A 23403-nucleotide genomic window follows, 5' to 3' on the forward strand; every position below is an offset into this window, starting at 1 on the left:
AGTATCTCACTTGAGGACTTTGTGGTTTCCTCTTTTTTCCGCTCCGGTGTTGTCTTTTCCCTTTTGATTAGCATCTCTATTTTATCTATTAAGGTAGTCATCGTTTTGAAGTTTACTTATTCGCGTTTTACTAAACAAACACAGTATAACTGAGAAATTTCATTTAATTTTTATAAATCAAGCAAAACACAGTTCACAATACACCATTTTGAAACAGTTTGACAATTTTGACATTGTCATTAGCGGTCAAGTGTCAATACTTTCACATTTGTTTTTTTAATTTAACAATAGCAGTTACGGCTCTAGGTTCTAACTTTATTCTAGACAGCTCTACTGAGGCTTTATGGGCTCTATGGTTGTTCATTACGGTACGCTTATACGCTTGGAGTATATATATTCTTTGCGCTTGCGTTTAACTCCTGGAATGCCGGATATTGAATAAGAAATACGTTACAAATAATAGCAGCGTGTCTGTATCGTGACGTCTTAAGCACTTTTTACAAAAACAATCATTATTACATTTTCAAGCCATGTTTCATCACTTTGTAAACTGATAAATGTTGATAATTCTTTATATAAGCACTTAAATTTACTTTTTATAAAGTTCTAGGTGTATTTTCTATTATTTAAGCAGGGCCTATATATTTATTAATCTGTGCCTGTAGTCAAGTGGCACGTTGATTCTGTTTCTACAAACGCTAGCGCTTCAAAAATTAAAAAAACTGTAAGGGAATGACATTTACCATCGACAGGTCACGTTATAAAGTTGTCAATTGGATCTGTCATTCCCTTAATTTTTTTTAGTTTTCGAAGCGTTAAGTTAGCGCTTGTAGAAAGATAAACAACGTGTCACATGGCTAAGTGCCCTGGACCTCTCTGTTGAGTACTACATCATTACCATACCAACCATAGATGATACATATACCAACTGCGCCAGAGAGGTCGGATTCTTACGTGTCTGACGTAGTGAGACATAACGATACACACGCCTAAAGGATTTTATTTCAGAGAGTGCGCCCAGAAACCTTTTGATTTAGTTCCTTCTTTATCTTTCTGCCATAGAACTGCTAGGCATCGCAACGTATGGATGCAGACGCATCCATATGTAGTTGATGCCCCTTGGAATCGTACGAAGTGTTTCGGCTGATGATGATGAACCAATCCTAACTTAGCAGAAGGTATCTATTTTTTTTAAAATAGATACTCCTACCCTACCCCTACTGTACTCCTACCATACCCATTAAGGCTGCACACGCGACGGAAGTTTAAAAGATGGAGTAACTTCTCCCGTTTTCCCAACATTTCCCTTCACTGATCTGCCCCTATTGATCGTAGCGTGATGAAAAGTGTACTATAACCTACCCAAGAGTATGAAGAATAGTACCTACCAAGTTTCGTTAAAATCCGTGGAGTAGTTTTTGTTTCCACAACGAACATACAGACGGACAGACAGACAGATAAAAATTTTACTGATTGCATTTTCCGCATCAGCATCGATCACTATGTACCTACTTGTACACTGTATGTACTTTTCTTCATCAACATTTTTGTAAACTAGTTTCACAACACTTCGTTTTAATTTAACGAATGTTTTTTCATACCCTAATAATATTAATAACAGATCACACCACTTGATTCAATGAAGGTTCGGGAATTATGAGTGGTTGAGATTAGGAAAATGAATTAATAAAAACAAATTGTATATTATATTTCATTTTTAATTAATTTTTTGATACCTTTGCAAGGTAAATGTGATAAACAATACAGAACGGACACTACATTATCTTTGTGTAGTTGCAGAGTTTTTTAAATATCCTTTTTTTTTCAAAATATATTGCGATTACAATATTATATTCGCATCGACTGCAGTTTCGAGGACGGAGATGTGTCCTGATGTCTTCATTGTTTACTTAGGCAAGGGGAAGTGTTCAGAAAACTGTACTTATAATTAATAATTTTCGAGAAATATTTCGAACTACTTAAATCGTATGTACCTACCAAATGTAGGAAAGTGGGGAAAGCTTTAGCATGATTGCATGTTGTTAATGACTTTTTTAAGGGCTTTAAATAAGTTGACGACAGTGTTGTTACATTAAATGCCTAAATAATAATTAAATTTTGTAAGACCCAAGTGTACAACCTAGCGTAAAAGCTTACACCCCCAATACACTACTCGCGAACTTCTGTAAGTTGTCGTTTTTTGCGTCCGAGTTAAAGGTCGCGAAGTGATCTAGGCCCTTAGCCATGTGGTACGTCGTTTCTTTTTCTACAAACGCTAATTCGAAAACTAATAAAGTGTATGGGAATTACAGATCCGAACGACAACTTGATCACGTGACCTGTCGATAGTGAATGTCATTCCCGTTCATTTTTAAATTTTCGAAGCGTTAGCGTTTGTAGAAAGAGACTCGACGTGCCACTTGGGCCCTACTCGGCTCGAATTAGAACCTCGTCGAAGCGTCGAGTAGTGTATTTGAGGCTTTACAGTCTTATGGTAGAAATATTGTATGTTGTAGTTAATACAATATCTATTCATGTTAGCGTATAGTTTGCACTGGGCTTTACTACATTTTTTACAAGGGCGTTACTACATTGACGGTTTCAGATTTGTGTCTGTTAGCTTATTTACAAGAAAGTGGGAAATCTTGCGGCTAGTGAAACCGACCCTTAATATTTAAATGTACCTCAATAATTAAAGCCTCTTAAATTATTTCCATTTTTCACTGTGCATAAATGCAGTGGCGTAGGTATCCAGGGGCTAGTCGGTTCAGTGCCCCGGGGCCCTCAAGCTCAGGGGGCAAGCTTAAAACCTTAACAGAAAATCTCAATCGAACTAAACTTTCGAAACTTTCTCCCATTATCAAAATAAATATGACAGGTTGCAACCCGACTTTAATCATGACAACTCAGTTGAGAGAAATTCGAAAGTAATACCTTCTAATTCTTAAGAAAAGTATTTGTATTTTTAATATTTTTACTGGATAAAACCTAACCCGTTTCGATAGTACCTACCCCATTTTTTAATTTGCACCAGGGCCCTTGTTTACCTAGCTACTTATTCTACGATTATTAATTCCAGTCTGGAATTGTTAATCGTAGAATACGCCACTGCATAAATGCACCAAATTGTCAATTTTATTTGTATGTTTGACATGGTTTACTTTGAAGATTTCGGTACAAAAAAATTAGCTTTTTATGCAACTTACTCGTATAGATGTTAGTTACATTTTCAATAGTAATGTTTTTTCTAATTTTACATCACAAACTATCGTCTACTTAATTCAAAGTTTGAAATGATTTTATGCATTATAGTTATCATTAAACTGTTAATTATTCTAGGATATAGTTTTCTTTATTTCGTTAATGAATGAGTAAGTACGGTCAAATTTTTACGTTTTTAAAAACTTTTAATTTTGGCCAATTGTATATCGATACATACAATTTTAAATGAACGGTGGAAGCTCTAAATTTTTGAGCAAAGAATCTAATGCCAATTTTTTTTCAATTGAAGCAATGTGCCATTTCTAAACATTGCCAAGTGTATGAAAGAAACATAATCTTCTATAAGTACCATTATTTTTTTTATATTAACATAGGATAGGTACATTAAACTTGTCTGCATTTTACCCATGCCTTTCTTTTGTTGTTGTCTTTACACAGTCTTTAGGAAGACAAATCCACGTAATTATAAGACAAATTAAGCGTACACACTAATACAAAAGTACTCAATAACTAAATACTAAGTACAATTAATTTTTATATTAAAAAAAATCAATAACTAAATTAATATATTTAACGTTCTCTGGTAAATATTGAATACAAACATTACGAATAAACTACGCCGATATATAAATGTAAAATAGTTTCCCATTTTAAAATACCTACCTATCTACATTTCGTATCAAATTTTTATTGGTATCTTTGCGTTATTGATCAATGATCTTTTTGTTTTATAAAAAACAATATAGACTTCCCTACAAATGTTACAGTAACCAAAAACTGGTCAGTCAAAACGCATTCATCTACCGTAGGATAGGCGACAGTGGTACTAATTATTACAATTTACACATTTTTTTCAACTAAATTGATATGTTCAAAAATAGTGTTTTTTTCAGTATGTACACTACATTTAGGTACATCTATCGAATTAGTTAAAAAAAATGTGTACAATAAAATTAACACCATTTTGCGAAACACTATATATAAAACGCACTTCACAATACCTCTCAATACTTTTTCCAGCCTTTTTATAACGTTCATCGTATCAAAAAAGTATAAAATAAAATAAAAACTCTTCCCACATTAAGATGTTTATCAAAATCTATCAATACATAACTACGAATGAAAATTGTACCTAATAATAGTTTCCACCTTCTATAATATTATGTCAAGAAATAAAACGTAGTAAAAATTAAAGCCTCTTGTAAACATTTTTTTTTATTGAACCGTATTTTTAGCGTCAGATGAACAATAATGGTGCTTAAATCTTTTGAAGAATTGTGCAACTCGAGTGCAAAGCCGGTAACTTTCTTTCTCATGTATTTTATATTTACGCAGACTTATACGTATACATACGCTTCTCGTGACGCGCAAGGTACGTTAAAGCTATCACACAGGTCAATACGGGTCCCAAAATTTCATAAACCATGAGACAGAATAGTTCCGCTCGATCAACGAGTGGTTATAAAGCGTTCGCCTAAATGGGATTGAGAACAACTACGTCAAGAACGCACCTAGAACGTCTACCGATTTTCTAAAAACCTCTAAAACAATAAACAAAGTTGAGCGATACAGTGCGGTAGTTTGTACCTTTGTAATAGACTAAGAGCCCGTGAACCCCAGATCTGAGTCATTTTTTAAAAGCTGTAAGTTTGTCAGCTCATGCTCCTATCATAGGTAAATACGTTAGTTGAAGTTTGGTCCATGGTGGCTTTTGAAGGTAACAAGTTTTAGTTTCCAGAGCAACCCTCAACCGTCTAAGTATAAAATGCAATTTATTTATATTTTTCTCGGCATATGAGAAATTATATTCCCAGTCGAAAAACACTATTTCATTTGAAACTTCAAGGGTCTTTAGCGAAGGGTTCCCATGGGATATCATTTCTCATATTACGCCTATAAAAATATAAAAAATATGTAATTTATACTTACTTCTACGAGGATCTGGATCCTTAAATTCAGCTATCTCCCAAAGCCACCACCGTTCCTAATTCCATAGTTGGTTTGGTACTTATCTATAGTAGGAGCGTGAGCTTTTAGGTTTTATAAAATTACGAAGGTCTGACAGTCGCTGGCTCTCCGTCTATAATCTATACAATAGAATAAAATTAAGCCGTTGGTAATTTTAAAAGGTGATCTTGACGTTTTTGCCTCAAGGAGATCAGTGATAGGCTGGCGCTAGAACGCAGCGAGCGACTATACTTTCAAACTTTAATTACCTAAGTTTATACGCCGAACTACTATGACACTGGATCATCAGTCTGGATGGCACTTATGTGACTCTTCACGGCTATAAATATCGACTTATAAATTCATATTAACATTTGTAAATGAAAAAACAACTACCTAGAGTACGTAAATAGTAGGATTTTTATCATTCGAAAAATCTGTAGTCACATATTTTCCAAATAGAGCTTTTTGGACTATCTCTACATTCATAGGGCAAAAATGTTTGTATTATGAGCAAAAACAGCTGACATCCAATGAATTGGAGCTAAAATATGGCTCATAAGAATAATATTATGTAATCTTTTTTATTTCATTTGCATGTTTGAACTCTTTTTAATTGTTAAATGAAATGTTAATACTTTACATATTGTACTCAACTAACAAATATTTGCATTGCAATATTTTTAAGTCATCAAAAGTGCCATGCCATGATACGGTGCCTCAAGTTTAGTAAGCAAACATCAGTTGTCATCATCAAGAATGCTGTTTAGCTGTACGTATCTAATAGCTGAATTAATTATCATGTTGTTTCTGTTAGGTATACTTGAGCCACAGTTTAACGAAACTGCGAATCGTACTGAAAGCACTAGTCGCTCCGTCTTATAGCTACTACTAGAATTTTCTAAGCGATCAACGATCGCAAGCTAGATTGATTTTTTCAAAAGTCTTAAAAAAATAAAATCTGCTAGTGATCAACGTTAACGCGTTAGCGGGGACGCAAAACTGCGCGCACCGTCCGGAAACGTTTCTCGAAGCCGAGTTTCGAATACAGCGAACGGGATGCGTCGTTTTCCGGACGTATCACAACGAAGGGCTTATAGCCCCGGCTAGCGACCTCCTTGGTGAGGCGCCTCGCTAAGAAGATCCCATAGCCTTTCCTACGGAACTCAGGTCTCGTTTGCATGGAGAACATCGCTCCGTAGTAGGATTGCACCATCCACGCGGCGAGCTGTCCCTCGACGAAGATGCCGTACGCTGGCAGCTCAACGACCAACTTCTCGAACACTTCCCGGCACTCGATGTCGCTCGCCGGGTAAAGGTCGTGAACTGCCTTCATGTGCTCTTGACGCAGGCGAACTAACTCCACGTCCGATGGCAGTCTGAATAGAAGAAAAAGGTTAACTATTTATTATCTAGTTATATATAAAAACCGCTAGGTATATAACAATAAATACAAAAAACATAAACCTGCTGCGAATATATAAATGGCTGTCGGGTAATTATGCTAAAATAATGATGGTGATTATTATATCTGAAATCAGAATTAATAATCATCATCAATAAATTAAATAAATTAGAATCAAATCTGAAAACTGCGTAAGCTAATTAAAGATAGTTAGTTATAGGTACTTATTTTAAATTGAATTCGACAAAAATGTTCTGTGTATAACAAACTCTCCGTATTTCAATGTTATTTGCGGTTAGTAATTAGTATAAGTATATTCAACGTGAAAGCAACGTTTACTAGATTGACTACAGTTTACTAGATTTACGAACCTTCTATAAATTATTAGTTATTATGCTTTAACAGTGATAAGAAACAGCACGGCTATTCTCTAACGATGTTTTGTATAACTCGCAAATGCGAGTTTCGAATTCACCTCTATTCTTCTCATTCTATAGTATCGCTTGAGATAGAGAGAGATAGAGGTAAATTCCAAACTCTCACTCGCGAGTTATAAAAACATCGTTACAGAATGACTCTCCAGAGGTTATAAAACAGAACCGTGGCATAATGAAACAGTAATGCCGTAGCGATGCCGTAGCCCGTAGCATGCAATTAATTCTGCTACAAATTTCGTAGTAGCTCGAAACTACGAAAATTTGCTTATGAATGAATAGTCTTGTATGAACTTATTCTTATTACATTTTTTCAAACTTTCTATTTTTACCCGACTACGTCGAAGCCAAAGGGGAGGTCATAATTTTGGCACTCCACTTAATGCGCCTAAAATACTGAAGCAATTTTAGTAAAAGAAGTGCCATTAGATTTAAAACTGGAATCCTACGAATATTACACGGCAAATGTATATGCTCAAGACTGTGGTGAAAAAGGCCCAGGAAAGAAAAAGAAGAATGTATATGCCCGATTGGCAAATGGCAAAGTATTAATATATAATAAAAAGTTTAAAAAACAACAACTCGATTATGTAAAAAAATAACAAGAAAATAATTCAGATACAAATCCAAAAATACATAAATACAAAAATAGTTAATGTATGAGCCGTGGTCACATCTACTGTTTTCATCATCATCTCATCATCATTATATCAGCCGATGGATCCACTGCTGAGAATGATCCATGAATTAATGCACTGCGCTTTCTAGTGCAGGGTCGCCATTCCAGCACCTTGGGACCCCAACGTATCGGCTCTTCGAACTATGTGCCATTACAGCTTCTTGACACATTGAGCTATATCTGTGACATCGGTTCTTCTGCGGATCTCCTCATTTCTGATTCGATCACGCAAATATACTCCTAGTTTAGCTCGCTCCATCGGCCGCGGTGTGACTCTGAGCTTTGTTATGATGCCCATAGTTAGACTTTTGTCTTCAGGCACTGAGCAATTTGGAAAAAAACTACTGTTTTTTCCGAAATTACTGGAATATTGGTGAATATAACAAATGAAAGTCACTTACTCATCAGTACTATCTTCTGGTGGCTTCTCGCACACGTAGACATCGCCGGTGATCTTATCAAAGGCCTCATAGCGCTTCTCCAGCCGGTTCACGATGGCCTCGTGAGTGAAGTTCAGGTACAGTGGTTGAGTGAGGTCCAGCAGAATGTCCTCGGAGGTGACCAGGTCAACCAGCTCCGCGCGTTCCGAGGGGCAGAATATCGTGACGCTCTCGTAAGGATGGCTGTTGGGCTGAAATTGCAAGATGATTTTAAATATAGCATCATTATCATCAACAACTCATATTCGGCTCACTGTTGAGCACGAGTCTCAGAATGAGAGGGGATATAATAATAATCATCATTTTGTTTATGATCATTATGTTTTTTAGCAAAAAATGCGTACTTAGTAGTTTATAACTACTAAGTACGCTGATACGTTGAATCATATTCGTTGCTTACAAATCTGTACTAGTCAATGGAGTGATGTCTTTAAGTTGAATAAGTTAAAGCGAAGCTTGACTGTGTTTATAGTAATACTCGTAAATCATTCATTCTAAATTCACATTTGTATAGTTTAGTTTTTTTTTGGAAAAACTTACTTTACATATGATACATTAGGTACATTTTTAATATGAAAATTTTCATAAAAATAACTAAAATAAAAAAAGTAAACTAGATATAAATATACTTTTTGCGAGTGATCGATAATTGAACCTCAAAGTCCTTTATTCATAAACATGGATTAAGATTTAATCCTTAATTTTCTTCAAAGAGAAGAGGACCTGTTTGAAGTTCACGTTACATTGAAGAAATTTATGGTTGAAAACTATTCCATGTTTATAAATAATGCCGATAATATTTAATTGTCGAGTTTTAATTTAAAAACCGTTTCAATAAAGAGAAAAGTAAAATCACATTTTCTTTTATAAAGTCTGACCTAGTAACGCTATCAATATAAAAACATAGCCGCAAGCAGAATTAAAGTTGCGAGATTCTAGAGAGATCTTATAAAGAGTAACACTCGTGGAGAAGGCACTCAGCGTCTTAGAGAGCGCGGCGAGGTTAATGTGGCTAGAGCGATGAGATTTGCTTTAATCGGAAATTAAAATTAACATCTAAACTAGAATTAACAGCTTTTGCCGTGCCCGTAAGCATTTGACGCAATGTTAAGTCCCGTTTTAATCGAATGATTAAAATTATTCCTGCTATAGGTATTTTTTGACGTGACAACGTCTTATAATTCGATGAAGAAGGCTGCACACTTGAAAAAAGATGACGTCATGCGTCGTTTTCTCGCTCTAGAATTGCCAACTTTTTTTTACAAGAAATAAAGTATACTCTGGTCTGTGAAGATTATTAAACAGTATTTTAGGAAAACGAACATTTTCTATTGGAAAATGCAACCAGTATTTTTATATGATGTTGTCACATACAACTATCGTCAGTAAACCAACTTTACAAACAACCGATTTTTTTAACACAATGTTTCTTTGTTTATGTCAAATATTAGTACTGAATTTTAAAGCAGCCAACCGGTTGGGCAGCATACATTTTTACTTTCGATTATTTTGTAAATTATTCTAAATCCAATAGATATAATGGATTTCTAATATTAATGATCAGTTGCTTTTCATAATATCAAGGAAAAACTGAGAGGATTAGCTGAGAAGAAAACTAAATAAATAACGACATCGTAAAATCATATCTAAAAAAATAGGTTTGCTGATTCACTCAGGTTTCGCGTGGCGTTTCAGGTGGCGCTAACCTATTGTGTAATAAGAACCCGTTTACTGATTTTGCATATTTTCATGGTGCCAGTGCCGTAGTCGTAGTAAGTTATTAAGGACAGATTAAAAAGATAGAACACACACAAAGACGGAACACGACGGTGTCGTATGCACTCCAAATACAAAATTCTGAAACGAATACATTCGCGAGTCAGTACGACACGAAGCGTCACATCAGTAACTTTTAATGTTACTCAAGAAAAATGGCGTCTTGTGTTTTTTAATATTTTAAAAACTGTTTACAAAAACTAAAGAGATAAGATGGAGTATTTTTTTATCGGTAATTATTGATTATTATAATAATTTACGTAATTGTTGTAAGTGTTAAATTTTGAAATGCAAATTATGAAACTACGACCACAATAAAACTACTGTTCATAAAAGATATCTATTATGAATAATAATAATCGACAACAAATTTTATCAGTGCTTTGGTGAATGGATTAGCTATCATATTATCAGTTTGTTATCTGATTAAGAGATATTTAATAAAAAAAGAGTACGTTTTTACTTGTTTACTTGTAATAACAACCTTGTAAATTAATATTTACCAGATTTTGAATTACCGGATTCAGGGATGCGGTTTCCTCGTGAAAATTATTTGTTATTATGAAAAATAATACCTTATGGTGTCCCTAATAATAATAGGTATAATCATAATAATAAATAGGTATAATCATAATAATTAGCGTACCAACACAGAGTAACCAGAGTGAGTCTGTACAAACTGCGTGATGAAGCCGGTGAAACCAATAAAAAAAAACAAATCCTTGACATCCGCATATATTTTTTTTTTATAATTTGTATTTCAAAATTTAACGCTAACAATAATTACGTAAATTAATATATAAATAAAAATTAATAATAACCAATGAAAAAATACTCCATCTTATTTCTTTACTTTTTGAAAGCAGTTTTTAAAACATTTAAAAACTTAAGACGCCATTTTTCTTGAATAATATTAAAAATTACTGATGCGACAATTCGTGTCGTACAGACTCAATAATATATTCGTTTTTTAATTTTGTATTTGGAGCGGCTACGACACCGTCGTGTTCCCTGCACTCCATCTGTATATTATTGATTAATCTGTGCGTACCAATGAACTCGCCATCCTCATAAAAACGCTAAGTTTAAGTTCATTATTTCTTTTTGTACAATAAAATAAAAAAAAATAATTAGCTTGTAAATAGTTCATTTTATTGAATACAGCTGATTGTTAAGTAATAAGTTTAATAGTTCATCATCATCATCATCAGCTTATAAAGTTTACTGCCGGACGACGTGGGTAAGGATTTTCAAACACCGCAGAGAGTTGAGCAATACTTACAATGTCGGTGTCGGTACAATAGGCGGTCGACTAACACTATGATTTTCGCTGCGTATTCCAGAACCTTGCCTTTTATTTTTTTTTTAATTTATGACCCTTTACTGCAATCTCACCTGATGTTAAGTGACGATGCAGTCTAAGATTGAAGCGGGGTTATTTGGAAGTTTGTATCCAGCCGCTGCTTTTTAATGTCCTTCAACCTTACGACTCCAACGTTTAGTTTCAAATTAATTGTAATCTTATAAAAAAGCTGTATTGTGAAGAAGAATAAATAGAATAAATCTTACCGTACTGGTGCATCCAGGAAAATGTAGACAGATTGGGTCCTCCGGCCAATTTTTTGCTACATAAAAATGGAAGTCCCACACCTTGTTGTTTAGATATGTTTGAATCGTCTGATGAAACTTGAAAAAGAAAATACATATGATCAGTAAATTTTTTATTCAAAAAATCACAGCCATAATAAAAAAATATGAATTATTTGTGGACTCTAGTCATTATGAAACTCTGTGCGCTATAGGACTGGACATAACAGGTCATTAGACACGTAAAGGTGCTGATAGACTTGAGCATTCATTTGTAACAGAACATCAAGCATTCGTTTTTAAATATGTCGAACTGAACAACAAGCCGAGCATAGAGCCAAATATTGCTACGAATATCTTGAGAATTCTATTTATTTTTCTGTGATGTAACATTCGCGCGAATGCTTATTACAAGTGAATGCTCAAGTCTATCAGCATCTTTAGGACACTGGACATGCACTCAGCCTGACCCTAATGGTGTACTTTAGGACCACGATATATCGTAAGCATATCGTAATGAGCGATCGTGCTATCGCAACACATGAGGGGGCGATATTTCCGGTTTAGGGCTATAAGATATATCGTGAGTCGTAAGTCGTGGATCGCACGTTAGGTCTACTTGACATGACAAGACTATGAGTAAAATCATCGTCACATATAGTATATGATCTGGCACAAGAAATATATACCCTCATCATTAACAACCCGTATTTCACTCACTGTCAAGCACTGTCCTCTAATGAATGAGAGGGGTTAGGCCTAAGTCCACCACGCTGGCCCAATTTGGATTGGCAGACTTTACACACGTAGATAAATAAGAAAATTATCAGGCATGCAGGTTTCCTTCACCATTTGAGACGCGTTATAGTTAATTTCTTAAGATAGCTAAAAAGTTGCAGGTGCATGCCCCGAACGGGATTCAAAACTATGCTCTCCGCTTGCTTTCACACTGTCCACCAGATATTCTCATTTAATTGTTCTTATAACGTCTTTTATGTTAAGTAATCTTAAGGCTATTTAGTGGCAGATCAAACCATTAATTACTAATGCAATCAATAATATTAATTATGGTGTGTAACCCACAGATTAGTGTTACATGAATTTACGATAACAATTATTGACATCATTATGACCTAGATCACAGAGACGTATATCATACGAGTAGATTCAGATGATGCAGAGTTGACTTTACCACAACACAGTTATGACTTTTGTAGGATCACCGTTATGTCTTGTTATGTGTTATATACAAACTAAAAATGTTTTACCTTTAGAGATTCAGGAATATGCTGCACTAAGAAATCGGCCACCGCTGGGAGCTCGTCTTCGCTTACCAATCGGAAGTTTTTCCCTTCGGGCACGATTTCCATCTCTGGAACAAAAACGTTCACAAAAACGTTCAAGTTTGATCACGTTTGCTGACAAGCCATGGAAACAATGGCGAAACTTTTGCTACCTTTAAACGTGTACCTACAAGTTCATAATAAGAAGTATCAAAGATTGATGACGTAACAAAAGTGATGACGTATCAAAAGTGCTTGTAAACTGAGCCTACTTGAAATAAATGAATTTTGAATTGCTTATGTGTTGAGTCTAATCGTATGAAAATACTTCTTTTAGTGGAGTATGCGGAAGTTTTGTGGCATCGAATTATAAAACTCAAAATAAGAGAAGGGTCTGAAGGAAGCCTTTACCAATAAATAGAACAGTATAATATGGACAGCTTAATAAAAAAATTGGTCACAAAACGGATTAACTTTGGTAGCTGGTAAAATTAGAAACTACTAAAATCACACTTATATTATAAAGGCGAAAGTTTGTGTGTAAGTATGAAAGTGTGTAAGTGTATAAGTATGTTTGTTCCTCTTTTACGCTGCGGCTACTGAAGCGATTTGGCTAAAATTTGGAATGGAAATAGATTTTACTCTAGATTAACACATAGGCTACTTTTCATCCCGGAAAAATTCATGGTTCCCGCAGGATTTGTAAAAAAACTAATTTCCACGGGACGCGGACGTAGTCGCGGGCGTCCGCTAGTAATTAAACTAAAATTGAAAATTTTCAAAAACCCCCGAAGATCATAAATTTATTAATTACACTCTGATCAAGTCATCAATATCCTGTTTCAGTGTGCTTTCCTTTGAGACCCCCCTCGAGTATATTTGCCGACATTCATTTATTCTTCACCACTTTAACCCCCCAGAACTTTTAAACGGCTCAACTGATTTTCATCAAGGATGTCATAGAATACTTGCACTTATATCACCTTACATACAAAATAAACTAAATTGAAATCGCTTCATCCGTTCGGGAGCTATGGTGCGACACACAGACTGACAGACAGACAGACACGTCAACCTTATAACACCCCTCTTTTTGCGTCGGGGGTTAAAAAATATTGGTCATATCCAAAAACAAAGTTAATCAAAGTCATTCATAACTTTATAATTGATTTAAACCATTACGATATGTAATACGTAAATGCAATACTTCGAAAAGTTTTTCATATTCACTTATATAAAGGGCCAGCAATTTAAATCAATTTTTAAGTAACAATCCACATTTCAAGTTGCAATTTAACTGTCTAATGTGTCTGAGCTACTTTAGTTACTTAAATAAAACCGGCCAAGTGTGAGTTAGATTCGCGCACGAAGGGTTTTTAAGCGATTATCGCGGGCTTTGAACGTGGCGACCGAATCAAGAAATTCCGTAACGAAAATAATCCTAACACCCAAGCAGTGCATCAAGTTGACACATTTCGTTGTCATATCGACTCAACTGGACAAACTGGACTGGTGGTGTGAAACCAGGGGGTAATTTATTAAACCAGAGATTCGATTCCACCTCCGCGTAAAGACCTTGTTTTTTCTTTATTTATTATTATTTTTTTTATTCTATTTAAAGAAAAAAAAATACTGTATAAATCTAATAAATAAATAATTATAATTGCATAAGTTGATATAAAATGCTATGCAATAGCTTTACCGCTACAGTCCCAGAGTGTCACGCGTATTGTTTTCTAATATTTATAAAAAAACAATCACGTTAGTTGTATAAGAGCCCCCATAGACATTTATTTTATTCTATATTTTGTTATATTAGCCTATTTGTTGTTATCGCGGCATCATCCGTCAAAATTTCAATCGATTAACTATTACGGTTTTTGAGATAAAGGTGACTGACTGGTGACTGACGAACGGACGGACGGACGTTTTACCCTTCGGATATGGAACCCTAAAATGGCTTTAAACTTTGTCAATATTATGAAGAAGTACAAAATGTTCTAGAACAAAAGCTTTTGTGCATCAATTATTTCAAAGCCATGATAACGTATTAGTCAGGCGGTAGTTGTAAATTATACCATACATTATTTCCCTCTGCATCGCAGGTCAAGGTCTAGTGTTAAGTGCACGCGAACTTACGCAATATGCAAAACATCACCGGAAACACCGGGAAATGTGGATTTCGTAGCACCTTTTAAGCTTTGTTAGCGACGCAAATTATTATTATATTTAAAAAGTAAATCCCGACCTTTGTAATTTGAAATTGTATGTTGTATGTATTTAATAAAATAAACGGGCATATAACGGAACGTATAACGTTCAAGGGAAACTGTCAGTTTTGACAGATTTTTGAATAAGCCCAGTTCGTTAAGAATTACCCAACTGTCTACATCCCTTGCAACGAGATACGTCCCGAAGAGCTCATTTTCGCCGAATTTCTGTGTTTTGTTTCGTCCGTTACAAAGTGGTCTTCGAGCCAGATCCTTATGTACGAGAATCTGCGACACAAAATTTATGGAGGTACGAAGCGCTAGCTTAAGCCAGCTATTGGTTACGCAACGGCTTAAGCAGACACGGAACCAAGAGGTAGGTGAAGATGACGCCGCGCATAAGGCACGGGATAAAAATATCAGTACCGGTCGTCAGGCGACCACATACGGTTCAACTACTGCACTATTATCAAAGAGACCACGATCATCGAAGGCAGTGAGTCTAACAAGGAGACGGTTGGAACTGGAGGCAGCTGCGGCTGAAGCAAAAGCCCGCATAGATAAGGAGCTTATAGAAAAAAGGCTTCAAGCTAACATTGCGGCACTGAAGGTAAAATACAGTCCATCAAAGTTGAAGGAGAAGGTGAGGTCAACGCGCGATCAACATGAACGGTCCGCGCACGATCAACACGAGCTGCAAGTACAATTCGTTCTGCAGGATGATACACATCTTGGCGAATTGTGCACGCCCGCCGTTGGAAGCGGTGGCACTGAAGGTGCAGCTCCGTTGGTTTATGGTGCAAAGGGTCGATCAATCGTTGGCAATTCATCGGAACCTGATAAGTCAATTTTAAAGACACCGAAGAGTCTACCTATACAAATAGGTCATATTAATAATTACACGAAGTGGCAGTCACTATTCATCGGAAAATATAGCCAAAAAATTGTACCTGTCACTGTAAAATTAAATACTTACGCTTCATGCGTTCACAATTATGAAGACAGCTCGCTAAAATGCATTAACATTACACCAGTCATGAAGTCAGTGCTACTTTCGACGGTAACTTGCAAGCCGGTATACGACACAATAAGATTATGTCCGGCGGTGTTTACTCAAAACAAAAGTAACAACGCAGAGAAACACTTTGCTTTGGTAGAAAAATATCCGAGAGAACAAGTCATAATCATACCGAAACCGCGAGTACACACACCACAAGCCATCACGAACACTATGAGTATGTATTCAAACAATGATGTTGATTATTATTCCCAAAAACTAATTGTTTTCAAGTCGAAAGTAGCAAAAGCATGGTGTTTATCGCAAAATAGAATGTTAACTGCAGCGATAGGTATAATTTCAATCAGCGCACGGGACGAGCTACGTGTGAAAGAAACAAATATATGCGTAAGCGCCGATTATAATGAACGTTATGACAAGAGGACGCAACGTTGTAAATCGTTTGAAAAACACTGCGCGACCTACCACGATTGTTTGCCGAACTACAGAGCGTCACTGAAAGTGAAGGGGACGAGAGATGCACCGCGCGCACTTAGTAGCACAATCAAATGTGTAAAAGCGATCGAAGACGTATTTTGTGAATGTTTAAACAGGGAAAAAATATGTTTTGTTGCACTCTGGTGCGTGAATCACGCTGACCGACGGCGGCCGCGCGCAGGCGGTGGATCTATAAGTCGATGTCAGCTGATTGTGTACCTACTTACCCACTCGTACCAATAAAATAAAAGGGAACGATGGTGCGTCGCTAGTTATCCTACAGGATTGGAGTGCTGTGTCCAGCACTAGGGTGGGGTATGTTAGCGACGCAAATTATTATTATATTTAAAAAGTAAATCCCGACCTTTGTAATTTGAAATTGTATGTTGTATGTATTTAATAAAATAAACGGGCATATAACGGAACGTATAACGTTCAAGGGAAACTGTCAGTTTTGACAGATTTTTGAATAAGCCCAGTTCGTTAAGAATTACCCAACTGTCTACATCCCTTGCAACGAGATACGTCCCGAAGAGCTCATTTTCGCCGAATTTCTGTGTTTTGTTTCGTCCGTTACAAGCTTCAAAAGAACACTTTATAAAACGAAAGTCTGCGATAGCCAGACATACTTCATTTAATATTAGAGCTGTCAGTATAAGTTTGTCCACCCATGCCCCCAACATAGGTATAATCGGAAGCAATCTTTAAGACGATTCCGAACATCGTGCGTTAAGCTGCGCAATACAAGAAAATTGCGTACTGTGTCTGTCCACTGCAGCTGAGCGAGGCTGCGGAGCGAAGTGACTTCTCGAAGAAACTTCCCCGCTCCGCTTCCCCGCATGTGGTTCCCCGCTCCGCTTACCGGTTTTATATTAATTTTTAAACTGGCTCGCAAGTCTCTGTCCACTTAAAAGGAGCGGAGATTTTCTGCAATCCTATGGGTAATGTTTCTCCGTTTCTTGGCTCCGCTGCCTCGCTCCACTTCGGTGGACTGGTAGCCTTAAGGTATCCGCGGTAACATAGGAGGGCGACGACAGGGCGTCACTCCGCGTGCGATTACTTTATTATGGCGTTTGGGCCGCGGTGGCTTTGGTGGGTCCAAATCCCCAATTGTCCAAACTCCACAAGTTACCTACCTATGGTAGGAGCATAATGCTGAAAAATTGACCTTCGTAAAATGTGGTAGGTCTGGCTATGACAGATTCTTGCATTAGCTTATATTTTTTAAATAAACTTTGGGGCTTAAAGTAATGTTACGACACATGACGTCAAAATACTAACCTGAAAGCGTATTTTATAGAAATAGTAGCACGTTTAAATATTCGTAGCGCCGCGTAGCAACGTGTTCTACGAAATCTTAATATTACTTCTACAAATTATTATTTGCATGAAAGTCTAACAAAAATCTAAGTTCATTTATTAGTAATGTAAAGGTTGTTTATTAGTAATGTTTATGAATTTTAAGTTTTCTTACCCTAGCACGCATAAAGGGATGAAATTTTACGCTATTTAAATGCAATGATTAGTGACTGTCTCACAATCTCCACAGGTAGATAAAGCTTGTAGTAATGGTGAAGCGTGGACCATTAATTAAAAAAAAATAATTCAATTCGATTTTTGTTGTAGAAGTCCGCTAGTAAATTAATGTTGTAGTAGTTTAGACAATATAAATAAATAATAAATAAATAAATAATAAATAAATAAATATACTTAAACAATACACATCACTATCTAGCCCCAAAGTAAGCATACAGAGTAGCTTGTGTTATATTATATGTTCTGTTTTGTTTTGTGCAGTCGGCTAAATCCAAACAAAACATCCTCAATTGTATTTTTTTATCACAATCAATCCTACTAATCCTACTTCCTACTAATATTATAAACGCGAAAGTTTGTATGGATGTTTGGATGTTTGTTACTCTTTAACGCCGCTACTACTAATAGCGATTTGGCTGAAATTTGGAATGGAAATAGATTTTACTCTGGATTAACACATAGGCTATTTTGATCCCGAAAAAATCCATGGTTTCCCGGGATTTGCGAAAACTGATGATTTTGATGATATGAATGTTTGTTAGTTTTTCACGCCTCGACTACTGAACTGAATTAGCTGAAATTTGGTACTGAGATATATTATAGCCTGGATTAACACATACTACTTTTTATCCCGGAAAAATCCATGAATCCCGAGGGATTTGTGAAAAACTAAATTCCACGCGGACGTACTAGCGGCGTAATAATAGCCCAACTATTCACATTATCTATTCTAGAACTCGTTTCGTTTACCCAAAATATCACAGCTTTGATTTACAGAGAAAAAACCTCTGTTAGTTTATTACCATAAAAACCGTACTAAATATTCCGCAAGGCTTTAAAAATTAAACAGCTTTGCAGTGGCTGTGTAAAAAAATATATTCCATTTCAGATTTTTAAATTATATAGTGAGTAGTGACGTAAATGGATCAAGGTAGCGAATGTTGGGATAACCTTTGCGCCAATTGGAAAAAAAAACTGCAACTCTTTTATCTCTCCACACTAATCAATTTAATGCCATATTGCGGGAAAGTTTCATAAGTTGTAGATCAACAAAACCTCTGATAGATTATGGATTTTTAAACCATTAGCATCAATAATTATAATCCCATACCATCCCACCAATATTATAAGCGCGAAAGCTTGTATGGATAGATGTAAGTTTGTTACTCTTTCACGCAAAAACTACTGAATTTTGGCCGAATTCAAAATGGAGATAGATTGATAGATATCCTGGATTAAAACATCGTCTACTTTTTATCCCAAATAATCCATGTTTGCCACTGACGAAGTCGCGTGCGTCCTTTAGGATAATAAAGGTCATAGTCTCCCAAATTGGCCTAGGTGAACCCCCAGAGGTCCGCGGGGGACTCAACGGGGGTATACTTACGTTGGCATGACACAGAAAAAAGGGGTTCACAATTCGTTCGCAAGAGGTCCACAAAAATATACTGCTCTCATTATATCGAGTGAGAACTGATTGTAGTGTAAGTAGATTACAAAAAAGTTAAGTTGGACGAAATCACTTATTTGTTGGTTTATTTTAATTTTTACAATTGTCAATTTTTTCAAAAACTGTTAATTTCGCTGTACGCGAATTTTTGTCAGATATGGTAGAAATGTACCTTCAAGGGGTTCACCACAATCAGCTTTTCGAAAGTGGTCTTAGAGAATATAAAACGTGTGCGTCTTCGGACGTTCGACAAAAGCGATAACCCAAACTTATTGCTTTAATTAATTGAATCTAATTAATTATTGAATTTAATTAAGAATCCCATATTGTCGGAGAGGTGTGAAAGAACATTTTGACATCAGCAACATAGAAACTTTTAAAATGTCTGTGGTCGTAAAATGAGTCAGAAGTTTACTCTGTCAATTGCTAGAGTGCGCGCAAGATAAGTGCACGCGACTGGTGGCTCTCTTGATGACAGCTTTACCACGATCTCTTTTACCCACCTAGAGATACTCGCAGATAGAGTATTTGATTAGTTCTTGATTTTGGCCACGCGCAAACATAATTATCATGTTCGCACTCTAGTGTCAAACGAGCGAACGTCAGCTGTAACGCGTTACGTTACCAAGCGGTTTAACCTCCTAAAAGAAGTTATCACTTCAAAAGTTTTGAGTTTTAAAAGATATTGTAACAAATGAAAACTGACCCAGATAGATATGTCTTGCGAAGGTGCACTAGTGATAAATTGTTGACAGGTAGACAAGTACAAAGCGTTGTAATTCTCTAATCTAAAATGCAGATACAAGGGCGGTAAAGCGCTCAGAATTGCACCGCGGCTCTATGAGACACGTGTTGCGACTTGGAATATTTAATTTTTCCTTTGTTACATTGTTGCACGGAAATACACCTATTTAGTTTATTCTGTATCGATGTTTTTATAATTTTTAAATTTATAATTCGTCACCATATCTATAAATATAGTATTGTGTTAAACAGAGTGAGATAGAGACGAATTTGAAACTTACACTGTCGAGTTATGATTTTTTTTATTATCTACAAGTTAGCCCTTGACTGCAATCTCACCTGATGGTAAGTGATGATGCAATCTAAAGTGGAAACGGGCTAACATGTTAGGAGTAGGATAAAAGTCCACACCGCCTTAGGTTTCTACGCGACATCGTACCGGAACGCTAAATCGCTTGGCGGTACGGCCACGGCCGGAACCTCCCACCAGCCAGAGCTGGACCTGGACCTCTACCAATTAAGAAAACCTCAATCGCACAGCTGGGAATCGAACCCAGGGCCTTCGTTTTGTGAATCCACCGCGCACATCACTGCGCCACGGAGGCCGTCAGAAATATTTTTACAGCAACATCATTAGTTCATTTTAAATAAAGAGTATTAAATAAATAAATAAAAATAATCGTGTTTGGTGAAAAAGCAATTACGGGATCTAAGTTGGAGCATGCTTGGCTAGAAGATGCCTATTCCCTCTTGTCTTGAAAGTGCACAACTCCCACGTGTCATGAAACAGAAGCCGGAAAGGCACATCCTGTTCTTATTAGAAACGTCGATGCAAAACTCAATAGCTCAACGGTAAAGCTCAAGTAAACGGACTCGCTTCTGAGGAATGGTGGTTCGATCCTCGCCCCGCTGGACAATTGTCGTCATCATCATTCATCATCATTCACCCCATATTCGCATCACTGTTGAGATTTTTTTTATTGAGAAATAAAGAACTTAAGCTAACTTATCATAATAACTATACAAATCATGCCCACGTGGAATGGTGGCAAGAATACTGGCTGCATTTCCGCGCTGTACAGCCAGGTTGATCCTTTGCGCAATAAAATCAGCTAGCCCTTCTGTCACCAGTCGAGGCATACTTGAAATAAATGAATTTTAAAAGAGTAAAAATCTCCAAAGAGCATAAAAATCTTTTGTAGGTTTGCGTGTACTCTTCTATAACAAGATCCCCAAGATTCAAGACTGTGATGGACCTGCCAATGCATAGCTTTAAGCAATCAAAAAACATTTACTTAGTCGAGGTTACTTCGCCATTGATGAGTTACTCAATGATTGATGACGCCATTGGATCAGCTTCCACCTTCACACAGGAAGTAAAACTATAAGAAATTGTAATGTTGCCATCAATTGTAAATTATAAAGAGCAACTGTTGAGTTTCTTTCCGGTTTCTTCTCAGCAGAACCTGCCTTCCGAATCGGTGATAGAATCTTTATAGTCAACTGACGTATCAAAAGTGCTTGTAAACTGAGCCTACATGAAATAAATCAATTTTGAATTTTGAAAGGGAAGCCAGTCAGAGTTGTGTCGTAACGCGTTACGTTACAAAGCGGTTTACCCTTTTATAAAGATATATCACTCCAAAAACACATTTCATATCTCATAAGTTGCCACAAGTTGCCAGAGACCCAGTGGCGCCGGCTCTGCACTGCAGACAATTGCTGGCGAACACGATCGATGACTTCCAGATTTTTTTCAATCTCCACACCGCCCGCTTCAGTGAAAACTTTGTTTTTTTTTTAATTTTCCCACTTAATGCAAACTTGAACAGCGTTCGAACTATAGCGTTGGCACGGAAAAATATGCTTACACAAAAAATAAAACTCTACTTTTAAAAATTCTAAATGCAAAATCTGTTGAGGCAGCTTTGTTGTAAGGTTATATAACTAAACTTGTATCCAGATTTTTTCTTATATCCTTTATAAGATCATCAAAAATATGTTCAGAGGTAAGCAATCATACTCATAATAATCATAATCATTGTCTAGTATATTTGTAGTTATAGTCTTACAAATATTAATATAAATAAGCATTCTTGCTTAAAAATAGAAAAACTATTCGGTTATATAATGATTTATTTATTTTGCTATCATCCGCGAAAATGTTGACTCTACAACGTGCAATTGCACGTTGTAGAGTCAACATCTCCTGAGGATGCTCCGGTTTCGGGGTGAAACGTACGTAGAGAGTATTTTGTCGGACCTGGGTGACGTTGTCGCATGGGTTCGCCGAATTTTCGCGGATGATAGCAAAATAAATAAATCATTATATAATCATGATGAACTTCCGCAAAGTAACGCCTGCTTCTATCCAATACTATTCGGTTAGTTTTTTAGTTTTGTTGCTTGAGCTCAAGACCCCGGATGGGTTTGAAACTAGTAGGGTACACTCTTCACATGAGTTTTATTCGTTCCAGTAGTATGGAAAACATTAAGTTTAGTTTGAAATATTCTATAATTATTGCTAGCAAAGTTCCTTTGAATAGTATAACTTGTAGTGAAAAGTGTGTAATTTGAAGCTTTGACATAATTATCATATAAGTAAGGCATATACGAGTATGTCTAAACGTCCCAAAATTCCCAGGCATATATTTACTTGCGAAGTGAACAAAGCACTGTCCTTGAGCCAGCAATGCGTTTTTCTATTCAAGTTTATGGAAAACATTCACAATAGGTCAAAACAAATTTTAAAATCTTCATTGCCGTAGTTATATCAGAAATCTGAAGCTTTAACATAATATTATATGTACTCGTATGTAAAGCGTGTGTCTAAACGTCCAAGGATTTCCAGGCACACATTTGCTTGCGAAGTGAACAAAGCATTGCCCTTGAGCCAGCAATGCAGTGAAACGGAATGGTACGTACTGATCGATCTATTCTACAATATTCCAGATACCTTTATCACCTTCCCTGTAGCCAAGTGGCAAGTCGATTCTATTTCTACGATCGCTAACGCTTCGAAAGCTAGAAAAATGTATGGGAATTACAGATCTTGATTACGTGACCTGTCGATAGCAAATGTCATTCCCATGCATTTTTCTAGTTTTCGAAGCGTTTGCGATCGTAGAAAGAGAATCGTCAGGGGCTTGTTCGTGTTGATCATATTGTTATCTATTTAGAAAACTGGCCAAGTGC

General features: G+C 36.2%; 2 protein-coding genes across 6 annotated transcripts in view; both read right to left on the minus strand.

Annotated features, from left to right (window-relative positions):
• The window catches only part of LOC112048087 (protein Son), an 18967-nt gene extending 18738 nt beyond the window's left edge, over positions 1–229 (minus strand). For 3 of the 5 annotated variants that reach the window (XR_008251396.1, XR_002887001.2, XM_024085464.2), the window contains exon 1: positions 1–229. This exon is cut by the window's left edge and continues 765 nt beyond it. Coding sequence is in view for 3 of the 5 variants with exons in the window: in XM_024085464.2 (XP_023941232.2) it covers positions 1–101 (101 nt within the window). In the remaining 2 variants the exon portion in view is untranslated. The other 2 variants (XM_024085462.2, XM_024085461.2) reach the window with 2 other exon arrangements.
• Positions 230–1697: 1468 nt separating this feature from the next.
• The window catches only part of LOC112048092 (uncharacterized), a 34834-nt gene continuing 13128 nt past the window's right edge, over positions 1698–23403 (minus strand). The window contains exons 2-5 of the mRNA XM_024085470.2: positions 12759–12862; positions 11473–11589; positions 8089–8318; positions 1698–6548 (exon numbers count right to left, since the gene is read on the minus strand). Coding sequence (XP_023941238.1) covers positions 6155–6548; positions 8089–8318; positions 11473–11589; positions 12759–12860 — 843 coding nt within the window. The 5' untranslated portion in view covers positions 12861–12862 and the 3' untranslated portion in view covers positions 1698–6154. The remainder of the gene's footprint in view (positions 6549–8088; positions 8319–11472; positions 11590–12758; positions 12863–23403) is intronic.

The sequence above is a fragment of the Bicyclus anynana genome, chromosome 13 (assembly GCF_947172395.1).
Source record: "Bicyclus anynana chromosome 13, ilBicAnyn1.1, whole genome shotgun sequence".
NCBI classification, from domain to species: domain Eukaryota; kingdom Metazoa; phylum Arthropoda; class Insecta; order Lepidoptera; family Nymphalidae; genus Bicyclus; species Bicyclus anynana.